The sequence below is a fragment of the Oratosquilla oratoria genome, chromosome 25 (assembly GCF_046742065.1).
Source record: "Oratosquilla oratoria isolate Oo_2021 chromosome 25, ASM4674206v1, whole genome shotgun sequence".
NCBI lineage: Eukaryota > Metazoa > Arthropoda > Malacostraca > Stomatopoda > Squillidae > Oratosquilla > Oratosquilla oratoria.
Window position 1 is genome coordinate 11,139,608 of NC_134801.1, and position 12,157 is coordinate 11,151,764.

General features: G+C 40.2%; 1 protein-coding gene across 9 annotated transcripts in view; it reads right to left on the reverse strand.

Moving 5' to 3' along the window:
* Positions 1-2,068: 2,068 nt before the first annotated feature.
* Positions 2,069-12,157, reverse strand: part of HemK1 (HemK methyltransferase 1) — an 86,373-nt gene continuing 76,284 nt past the window's right edge. For 6 of the 9 annotated variants that reach the window (XM_076208370.1, XM_076208376.1, XM_076208374.1 and 3 more), the window contains 3 exons: positions 11,645-11,865; positions 10,936-11,047; positions 2,070-4,794 (listed from right to left, as the gene is read on the reverse strand). In XM_076208370.1, coding sequence (XP_076064485.1) covers positions 4,666-4,794; positions 10,936-11,047; positions 11,645-11,865 — 462 coding nt within the window. In that variant the 3' untranslated portion in view covers positions 2,070-4,665. Of the gene's footprint in view, positions 4,795-10,935; positions 11,048-11,644; positions 11,866-12,157 lie in introns of all 9 variants that reach the window. The other 3 variants (XM_076208369.1, XM_076208373.1, XR_012967612.1) reach the window with 3 other exon arrangements.

A 12,157-nucleotide genomic window follows, 5' to 3' on the forward strand; every position in this document is an offset into this window, starting at 1 on the left:
TGATGGTGAGTGTTGGATTAAGAGACCTAGGTGTAAACACAAAAAAACAGTAAAGAACAGCCAAACCTATTCAAACAGACTGTAACAATGGTTAAAAAATAACAGAACAGAAGCTTCAACCTAAAAATCAATGATAAGAAAAGAAAGAAGGAAAGAAAGAAAGAAAAAAAAAATCTAATGGCCATATCTTTCCTCTAGAAAAAGAGCCCTAAAATTCTAGGCTTTATATTTGATTCTCATATGACTTTCAGCCTACAAACCAAAGACCTGGCAGCAAAAATCAACAAGAAAACAAACCTACTTAAATCCATCACAACACAGACTTTGGAATAAATGAAATAATCTCTAATAACCATTTACAAGGAATTCATAAGATCCCCTCTTGACTACACCTCCACAGCATGGTTCCCAATGATCAGTTAGATGAACACAAACAATTTACAAACTTTACAGAATGGAGCACTGAGAGTAAAAATAAAATGTACAAAAACCACCCCAAATTCTTCCTCATAGATCACATGAAAATGGCTATCTATATACCAAGGGGTTCTTGTCCATTACAAGGGAGGTAGCCAGCCAAGGCACGCACCCACTCCTACCCATTCCTTCCCATTGTTTCCCTCTCATCTTAGCTCCTCATAGATGTTCATCCTGGTCTCATGACCACTGCCTGGGTCAGAAGCAATGCAGTAAGACACAGCACATGCACAGCAGGGCCACTTCCTTTACAGATCAACCCATATTGGGGTATTGGCTGCATGTTATTGTGCAGTATTAATTGTATAGTAGCATACAGCCAATGCTTTAGGGACTGTTCTGGAGCACCCATACAGACTAGAGCTACACATTATTTGTCTATATCAGATTAAAATTTCTACTTCCAGAGGAACGATGCTATTTTTATACCATGACCATCCATCCTTATTGTTGTTCCCTTGTAATTGTTCTTTAGCACTTTTTTGAGTACAGGTAGTTCTCGTTATATGCGGGGGTTCCGTTCCGCGGACCCCCCGCATATAACGAATTCGCATATATCGAACTATTGAACCTATGGGAAAAAGGGGGATACGTTCTCAACTCGGATTTATTTTTTTTTACATTTTATTTTGGCAAAGGGCTTACATACTGCATCTCATATATGTTTACATACATTTTAGCACAAGGCAATGGATTAGGGGCTGAGTGGTGCATCACTTATTTCGCCAAGCGTATTTTCTTCAGCTGTTTGAAAAATCAGTCTGTTTACAATTCACATTTCAGACTGCTTGCTACGCTTAAAGGTCAGATATCAACAGATATACCATTCGCTAAAAATCATCGTATTGCTCGAAAAAGTACTTTTTAAAAGCATACAAATAAAGTTTTTACCTATTACAGAAGAATTTATTCAGAAAATTCACTTTTAATTGCGCCTCGCATACCACTTTTCCGAAGTCTAGATATTCAGAATAACAATATTGTTTGTTTGGCAACTGTGACGTCACGAACGCGGAATTCCCCGAACCTTTCCCGAAGCGCACGGGCAGACGCGAATAGCAGACGACGCGAATAGCAGACGACACAATGAATAGCAGACGCGAATAGCAGACGACGCGAATAGCAGACGACGCAATGAAATGAAGACAAAACTGTTTTTTGCCAAATTTGATAAGATGTAGATGGTGGAATTATATAGAATACTGTCAGTATGTTTTTTATGTACATTAAACTGTAAATACAAAAAGTTATGGAAGTCTTGATATCTGACCTTTATAGGTCAGATATCAAGACTTCCATAACTTTTTGTATTTACAGTTTAATGTACATAAAAAACATACTGACAGTATTCTATATAATTCCACCATCTACATCTTATCAAATTTGGCAAAAAACAGTTTTGTCTTCATTTCATTGCGTCGTCTGCTATTCGAAACATTCCGCCCGTGCGCTTCGGGAAAGGTTCGGGGAATTCCGCGTTCGTGACGTCACAGTTGCCAAACAAACAATATTGTTATTCTGACTATCTAGACTTCGTAAAAGTGGTATGCGAGGCGCAATTAAAAGTGAATTTTCTGAATAAATTCTTCTGTAATAGGTAAAAACTTTATTTGTATGCTTTTAAAAAGTACTTTTTCGATGATTTTTAGTGAATGGTATATCTGTTGATATCTGACCTTTAAACTGACTGTTGATGTGCTCTGGAGATACACAGGCAGGCTTACTGCTTAGAGTTTATCCAGTGCGGAGAATAAACGATAATTCTTGCAGAGAGTGAAAATTGACGAAATTAATTGGGGCAGTAATAAGTATAAAAAATTAATTTGTTTGTGAAAAAAAAAAAAAATTGTGTATCAAAAAAGCCTAACTACCTGCAGAAAGACAATGGTTTGGCCTATGAAACAGGATGGATGCCTAAGACGATGCCGTCTGTACAGCTGCCGGTGTTGTTGTTGTGATAATGCCGCAGTGATGCCAGCTCTACCTAGCTGATGCAGCCAGTGTTACCACACGGCTTTATGCGCACCAACTTCAAATATATAATAGGTATTTTGAAAACAATAATCAGCCGCGACTATTTTTGTTTTTTTTAGGTCAAATCGCATATCTTCGAATATATCCCCGCACATATCGAAAAGTGGTGCAAATTCTTGAATCGCATATACGCGAATTCGCATATATCGAAGTCGCATATATCGAGAACTACCTGTATATTTTTTCCTCAGTGACCCCTGTGGTGGTAGGGGGAGAAAAGAATTGTGCCACTGGGATTCCTATGTGAGTAGTAAAAGGCAACAAGTGAAATTGAGTGATTGGACTAGGTATCCTGCTCTCTATACTCATCCTATGACAAGTCAAGTGAAGAAAGTAACGGGAACAGAATTCTATGCCTGAGTCCTAAACACTTCACATCCTTCACAATACATTTCACAAGAACCATCTATTAAACACAACAAAGAACTACACCAGCATCTTCAACATCATAATTCTTAATTAACACTCCAAACCTCCCTATTTCTTGACTTACTGACTTATTTCCTATTCTAGCACTGAGATATCCCAAGACCACTATATTTACAATTCTTTCAAAACTCTCCCTCTATCTATCTATATATCAAGGGCCCCCTTATTTGGGGGGTAGCTAAGTCGAAGGCATGCACCCACTCCAACCCACCACCCTTGTCCCATCTCATCTTAGCTCCTCATGGATGAAAGGTCATCCCTGGATCTTGCCTATTGCCTGGGACAGAAGCAAATTAGCAAGACAGTACATCCACAGCAAGGCCACTTCACTTGCAGGGTGGCACCCCTTTTCGTCCCTTCAAGCAGAAATTAAAGAAGACAGGCTGAAATCCCTTCAGGCTGCGTCAAAATACCATCCATACAGAGCCACTTCCTCCACCCTCTATACACTCACCTAAATAAATCCAAAAAGCTCCCTTTCCTCTACACTTTTCTCACTACCAGGACTGTATGCACTCGTAAAAAACCATGTCTTACATCCCAATTTCACCATCACCCATGTTATCCTCAAAGACAACATCCTTATACAGACGCTCCTCAACTTACGTTTTAGTTATGTTCCGAACGGCCGAACGTAAGTTGAAAATGAACGAAGTTGTTACTGTACTATACATCCGTAAATTCTATTACCGTATCTTATAAAACACCCCTAAATCATTAATTATACACATAACATTGTAAAATAATAACATTAATTTCAAATAAATTAAATTCAAGCAACATAAATTAAGATGGTGGAGGAGGAGGGGGAGGAGGAGGAGGCAAGGCACGTTCAGTCTGTCGTTTGTGCCATGTAAACAATGGATGCAGCGTCATGCGTAATTATCGTTTCAACTACGGAGAGCGCGCTAAACTAAAAAATTCACTCAAAAATTTTTTTTTTTAGTCAGTTCAAACGTAAAATCGAAAAAACGTAAAACGAATGAACGTAAGTAGAGGAGCGTCTGTACTCCACCATGCACTTTCCTATCTCATCACTTACCAGCAGAGCTACCCCTTCATTGCCTTGCCTCCTCATCACTCCTGAAACCTTTCCCACCACATTCCCAAATTCCAAATCACCTCTCCATTTCAACTTAGTTTCAATCAATGTGAACACATCTATCTTCCTTCTCACAAACATACTCCCAATATCTTCCCTTTTACTCTCATCTGTACCACATCTGTACTCTCATCTGTACTTAATTACTAGGTTTCTGTTATGAGTCCTCACAGACCCTCCTATGTCTTGACTTTTTGTGGGAGAAAAATAAAGGGGAGGATCCCATTTAATCACCTTTTACAATTCTCATGAGAAACAGTGGCAAAATTCTTTTACCCTACTAAAGAAGGATCAAGAAGAGGTAGAGTTGTAGAGGTGGTAAAGGACTACCTCAGGGGAATAGCATGGAGGAGGTACAACAGTATTACAAAATATCAGCATTCCTCTTTGAGTAGATGAATGATGAGTGAATCAGGCCTGTAGAAGCACCTTAAAACAGTCCCTAATATATTGGCTGCATGTTACCATCCAGTCTATACCCTAGTATGGCATGTCAGTATATTTATATACATACACACTATTTTCAACAATTATTGAAGTTTCATCATTATTCAAGGTTCAAAGACAACCAAAGATATATATACCTGACCTTTATTTACAAACACTAAACAGTATCTGTTTTCTTACGACTTTACAAATTCAATAAACCTTTTTCTACCAGTAAAATCTTTATGTACTTCTTTCACTTTGAGAGAAAGGTCTCGTTGCTGCTGACACCAGTTTGGGATAAGGTACTGATGGCATGGGTCCATCTAGAAAGGAAATAATTCTTAAGATTAATGGCAAATATTCTAATCACCTAAGATTTGCAGGTGACATTATTTTTATTTAGAAAGAGCAGAAGACTTGCAAATATATGCTGAGTGATTTGAACAAGGAATGTCTCAAAGAGTAAAACAAAACAAAAATGTTCAATATGAAAGTTCAAAGTAAAGTCTTGATGAAGATGATGAATATAATTATTTAGTCCAGATGCTAAAGGTGACTAAAGATCATGATAATGAAATAGAAAGGCTTATTACAATCAGTTGTAAAATATTTGGTAAATATAAGATCATGAGAGTCTCTACCTTTGAAATGCAAAGTTTACTATCAATGTAAAATGTTAGCCTTAATCTATGGTTGTATTACTTGGAAATTGGTGAAGGCAAATTGATGGAGACAAAGCTAAGGAGTGCACAGAGGAGAATGGAAAGATGAATGATGGGAATAACATTGAAAGACAGAAAGAGGGCAAGTTGGGAGAGAGAGCAGACTGGAGTGAAATATATTATGGAGGTGATAAAAGAGAGGAAATGGCATTGGGCAGGTAAGTTAACACAAAAGAATGATAGGTGATGGACCAAGTGTGTTACTGAGTGGATACTGTGAGATGGGAAGTGTGTAAGAGGGAGACCAGACAGAAGTTTGTAGGAGTGATGTGCCATAGGTTGGCACAGTTGTGCAAGTCATGGAATGGTATGGTATGAGAGAGGCCTTTGTTCAGTAGTGGACATGAAATGGCTGATTGACTGATTGATTGATAGATTATTTAGTTCTTTTTCTTATTCTATAGGTTTCTATTTGCATTTTAGTTTATTCTTCTTTATCAGGGTTGTTGTTGTTGTCGTTCCCTAGACTGTCTGTCCGAGCAGTCCCGTCTCCCCAAGGAAGGCCACAGCCGAAACTGGGTTTTCCCACAAATCCTTTATAGAGTGTATGTTGTGTTGTTTGCGTGCATGATTGTGTATAATGCAGTCTTCCATTATGTGTTGTATGGTATGGGGTGAAGTGTTACATCCTGGGCAGCTGTTCACAACACGGTCGTCCAGCCTCTTCTGGTAGCTTAGAAGTGCTGGGTGGTGACCGCATCGCAGTCTGGCCAAGTGGACTCTGTCCTTTCGTGGGAGAGAGGATTCAGAAGGGTGGATATCAGGGGGTCTGGCATGCAGCAGTGTGTTGTCTTTCAGTGTGTTAATGGAGCGGTGAGTGATATGATTATGAATATGTTTCCGGAGGCTGGTATTTGGTGGTTGTGGAGGAAGAGAAGAGAGTATCTGTGCGTAATAAAGGTCTTTGGGTGTAGTTTTAATGTTTCTTGGTGTGTGTGGGTGTTCTGCTATGTAGTGTAGCGGGTGTGATGTGTTTGTGGTGGCTGCAGCAAGTGTTTGTGTGCCTCTCATGTCGAGGTGGTCCTTGACTTTGAGGACTTTTGTTTCATGGTGTAAATGGTCTGTAGGTGTTGTATTTGTGCAGCCTGTAATTGTTTTTAGGGCTTTGTTTTGTATGATTTGAAGGGTGTTGTGGTGTGTCTCACTGAGATTAGGAGCCCATGCAGGACTTGCATAATTCATCACTGAGCGTATGCATTGTTTGTATATTGTTATATTAGTTTCTTTGTTTTGTCCAAATGTTGTTCCAGTGATTGACTTAAGTGCGTTAAGTCTAGGTGTGCATTTGTTTTTTATGTTTGTGAGGTGTTGTTTGAAAGACATGGATGTATCGTATGTTACACCAAGAATTTTCGGTGTGTTTGTGTGTGGTATTAGAGTGTTGTTGATGTAGAGATGAGGTATGTATTTGTGTTCTTTTGTCCAGTTGGTGAGAAGTGTTGCTGTAGATTTGGTTGGAGCTATTTTGAGTCTGTTTGTGATGAACCATGTGTTGAGTGTGTCAAGGTAAGGCTGGATTATTTCTGCAGCTTTGTCTGTGTTACGATGTGTGCATGTGATTGTTATGTCGTCTGCGTAGGAAGAGATTTGTATTTCTGAGGTGTCTGGTGTGGGTAAGTCATGCATGTATAGATTAAATAATGTGGGGGATAGAACTGAGCCCTGTGGTACTCCGTTCTTAATGTTTCTTATGTGCGATGATTGGCCATTATATGACACATGAGCATTCCTGCCTGCCAGATAATTGGCCAGCCATCTTTTGGTGTTATTGTGCATGTCTGTGTTATATATTTTATTTGTTAGGTTGTGGCGGGGGATAGCATCAAAAGCTTTACTAATGTCCAATGTTATAAGAAGTGTTCTGTGGTGGGGCCTATCTGAATTGATGCCATCTAAAATTCTTTGTGTGAGGTTTGTCAGAAGAGTGTTTGTGGAGTGTAGTGGCCTAAAACCGTGTTGTGAGTCAGCAAGGGGAATATATGGTGTGACAAGTTTATTAGGCGTTCAATGACTTTAGAGGGGGTGCAGAGAAGTGTTATTGGGCGGTGCGATGTTGGGATTGTTGGGTCTTTGTTCGGTTTTGGAATGGTGATTATTTTACCATGCTTCCAGATGTCGGGTATAGTGTTGTGTGAATAGCTGTAGTTTGCAATGTTTGTGAGTGCGTGTATACCTTGTGGTCCAATGTGTTTTAGGTGGATGTTGCTTATGTTATCAGGGCCACAGGCAGATGAGTGCTTGAGATTATGCATTATGAGTTTTGTCTGACTGTCTATGAAGGGTGCATAGTCTGAGTCTGTGGGGAAGTCTTTCTTACGTCGAATGGTGCGTCGGTCGTCAGGGTGAGATGTAAGATGGCTCGTCTGTGCAAAATGACGTATGAGTGCGTTTGCTTGTTGTCTGTTTGAGGGTAGATTATCTGTTGTTGTGATTATTGCTGCGTGAGAGCGTGTAGTGTTAGTGTTGGATAGTGTGATGCTGTTGAGTGTTTTGTACAATTTGCTGGTGTTTGTTTTGTGATCAAGTGTATTGATAAAGTTTTGCCAATTTTGTGTTTTTTGTTCATGTATTTTATTGGCAATCACAGTGTTTAGTGTTTGTATTTGGTCTGCTATGTTTTGAGGGATAGGTGTGGGGGTATCGTGTTTAAGTGTGTCACGTTGTCCGATGAGGCCTTGGATTTCTGGTGTGAAGTTGGGGTTGTGTGATTTTCTGTTGCCTCTAGGGATGTATCTCTTGTCTGCGTTTTGTATGATTGTATTAAAAGCGTGCACAGCATTGTTTATGTTTGTGATTGGTGTACTGTTAAGTGTTTCAAAATGTTGTTCTGTCTCTTCAGTAAAGGCTTCCCAGTTAGCTCTCTTGTAATTGGTGTAAGTGTGTCTGTGGCCAGCTGGGGTGCATCTTGTTTTGGTGGTGATGATGATTGGAAGGTGGTCAGAGCCAAGGGCTCCGACCACTCTCCATGATGTTGTTGGGGTTAGGCAGGGGGAGCAAAAGGTGATATCAGGAGAGGAGGGAGTGTAGAGGGCTTGGTAAGGGATATGTGTATGATTATGCGTGTTGTTCATGATAGTCAATGAGTCGAATTGAGTCTGTATATCAAGCCCTCTGTCTGTGTCAGGGTTGTCGACATACCAGGCAGACGACTTGGCGTTGAAGTCACCACCTATGATCAGGTTGGGGATTGAAGTTAGTTGGCTAAGTTGAGGTCTGAAGGTGTTTGGAACTGTGGGGGATGATTGGGGGGGAATGTACATGTTAACTATTGTCAGTGTTGAATTGTTGCCTGTGCGGATACGAATGGATTGGGTTTCTGTTGTGTTATCTGTGGTAGGGAGGAGAATTTTGGTTGTGGCACTTGTGTCCACAAAACAGATGGAGTGGTGGATCAGGGTGATGAGTCCACCGCCATTGCCGTCAGTCCGGTCTTGTCTGATGGTGGTGTAATTATGAAATGATGGTGTTTTGTGTGGGTTTCTTAGTTTTGTTTCTTGTAAAATCGCAATGTGTATGTTGTGTTGTTTAAGAAAGTGTTCAAGTTCATGTTTTTTAGTGTTAATACCGTCAATGTTGTGTTGTAATATGTTGATGTTGTGTGTTTTGTATGTGTTGTATGTTGCCGTTTGGGGTTGAGGTTGGGGTGGTAGTGGGGAAGGTGTAGGATCTGGGTCAGAGGGGGGGAAAGGAGAGATCGGGGACAAAGGAAGGGGAAGACTAATCGGGGGTAAGGGCAAAGGGAAATTGGGAGTGGGTAAGGGTGTTGGCTGTGGTTGGGGAGGTGGGAGTGGGGTTACTGGAGGGCAGGTAGAACATGTCCAAGTGTTTGTGTATTGGTTTGTGTCAGCAAGTGTTGTGCAAGTGAGGTGGGCCCAGTTTTTGCACATATTGCACTGAACTGAGCCCTTTGTCTGTCTGCTCGAAGTAATGGGTTTAGAGCATGTTGGGCATGTGTATTTTGTGGTGGGCCCAGGATTGCTCTCTACATCTCCGGCTAAAAGTAGAAGAAGAGGGGTGATCGCCGGAAAATCATCCCTCAGTGCAGAAAAAACGTAACATTGTGTGTTGGAAAAAAAAGGATTGTGGTACTCCCCCAGGTAGGCGTAGCTCCTCCTTGGGGATCGGTGCCATCTGCGTAGAGCTGATGGCCAGGGGTGGTTGCTGCTGATTGGCCCCAACTCTTGGGGTTGGGGGGTGGTCCCACGACGTAGACGTTGCAGCTCCAGGACCTCTTTATCAGGGTTGCTATTGCTGGTGTATAGCTGGGACTGTATTTTTCTCTAACTTTTAGGAACATATTTCTTGCTGGCTTTTTGTATGATCTTTGTGATCTCTTTTACTGCCATCTCCTCAGTGTAATGTTGCCACTTTGCTTTCTTGAAGTTTGTGTATTGTCTGTTATAGTCTTTAATTTTCCTGTAAGTTCTATAGTAATCTTTATGGGAAAATGGTCTGAGAGATCTTGGATGATTTCCTGTGTTGTTTATGGTTGAAGAGAGGGTGAGCATATTGTTACATAAATGTTGCTTGTTGGTTGTGTCAGGAAGGTTGGTTAGTAGGCTGTTTGTTAGCTTAGTAGTTTATATAGGGGATTTGTTCTAGTATTATTTCCTCTTTGTTCTGCTAGGTGGTGTACATTCAAGTTACTTGCCAAATATGGTCTGTTAGTGCATTGAAAGGTTGGAGTTTATGTGCTAATGTGGTGGGTGGTATGTAGATGTCTGTATGTTGTTTTCTTTATTTAGATAGACTTTATTTGGCAAAGAATCAATATACATGAAGTGCAGATAATGACAAGAACATATAGTTCAAAATAATAACTGCAAATTGCCGAGGATAACACAAAAAAATATGTACGCTTATTTCCATTGCAGTCCTCATTAAATTGTTATTCCACACTAAGTCACACAGACAACATACATAGGGGGTTAAGGGGACCAGAGACAATCATGAATAATACCAGTCAGTACACATTTGTTTTGGACTGTGATTATTTCTACTATGGTTTTGGTTAGTGACTGTTTAGTTTCTTTTGTTTTGTTAGAGGATGGGTGTAGGAAATTGGGGGAAATAGTTGAAATTGATAGAAGAGGAGGAGGAGGAGGAAAGTTAGGAGGGTAAGGGTTAGGGAGGGAGAGGCAAATGGAAGGAGTGGAGGAGGGGGAGGAGGAGAGGGAGAAAGATTGAAGGAGTTGTGGGAGGAGGTGTTACCACACTCCCTTATCCCCCATCCCCCATAAGGGAGTGTGTGTAAAAAATAAATTGACGTAGCCCAAAGTGATTTGTCTCCATCTTCTCCATTTGTGCATGAGGTGATGGAGAGGGGGCTTGCAACACTGCTTCTGACCCAGGGCAGTGGGTGAGATACTGGGATGACCTGTCATCCAGAAGGAGCCAAGATAAGATGAAGGGAGGGATGTGGATGGGAGTGAGTGAAGTATGTGGGGGTGGAATGGGTGTGAGTGGATTCTATGCCTTTGTTTTTTGGCTACCTCCACTGTAAGGGGAAGAAGCCTTTTGTGTATGTACCTCTTTAAAGTGGACCAATGTCCTAAAGTTTCACCTCCAGAAGAAAGTAAGGGTATTGAAAGATGGAAAGTGGGGATATAATTCTTTATGACATCCATCTAGAATTATCATGCCTAACAAATACCCATCATTACTCCCTTTCTGAAGTAATTTCTAAGCATGAAAACATGAGTGCATCATGAAAGGGGGAGGAAAACAAAATAATGTACAAACCTCAAGAAGAAGTGTGCTTTCTTTGTGCATAAGATGCTGACTGTGAAGGAGAATTGGCTTTATGACATCAAGGCCATCTTTGCCTCCATCTAATGCTCTGAGGTCCTCATATCTGGAAAGAATGAAATTCATGTAGTGGACTTGGCATTAGCTAAATAAACTCTTCCATGACTGTTGCCTTAAGTTTCATTGACTGGAAACCTGCTGCCTCACAGCATCTGGCAAAAGCCCTCAGGTACACCCAATCTCTCTGGGAAGAAATTTTGGACTGATGCCTATGTTGTATCGTGTGGGATAATTTCTGTGTTACTGGCTTATAGAAGTTAGAGATGAGCATTCACAGATTCTTAGCACTCCTTATGTGAAAAGCTATATAAAATATAGTTGAAATTGATACAGAGAGATCTTGGGGCTGCACCTTCAGCTTTGATGCATCTGTTCTCTATGCTCCCCTGAGGTAAAGACCTGGAGGTACACTGAGTGGGTGAGAAAAGATACTTTGTATTTATGAGATGGGTGTTTCCACATCTGTGAAAGCATTGGTACCACGTGCAAATGCTTCCATTTAGGTGGCAGAGATTACTGTAGTGTGGATTACAAGTATAATGAATAATCTAACTGAAAATATGTACAGTATTCTCATCCATATTTTTGTTAAATATTTTTTTCTTACAATTAATAAGTTTAAGTAACACACAAATATTCTTACAGCATAATTTCAGGATCAACAGCGAGAAGATCTTTGCGGAGGACATACGGCGGGTTTGAAATAATTAAGTCAAATTTTTTCTCACTTGGCATGGGTGGAAACTTCTCTTGGGTAACTTTAGCCTCAACCAGATGGAGCCGAGACTGCAAACCTAAACTGTGTGCATTTTCCTTTGTAAGTTTGATGGCATGTTGACTGTGATCAATTGCGATGCACTTCATCTAAAAGGGCAAAAAAAAATTCAAACATTAAGGTGTATTCATTTCTAATGTCTATCACACCATACATCACAATTCAGCCATCCTGTGGATTAAACAAGGAAACCCTACTTCCTGTTCATGGCAGACCTCTTGGACTGAAATTTACATATAATGTTCCTGTATATCAAGTATAAGAAATAGAAACATGAAATTTATCGATTGTGACACAAAATATCATATTATCATATAAAAATCATGGCAATTATATTCAAATATTTTTCCACCTATCCTCAAGCAATATTATTTACATTGT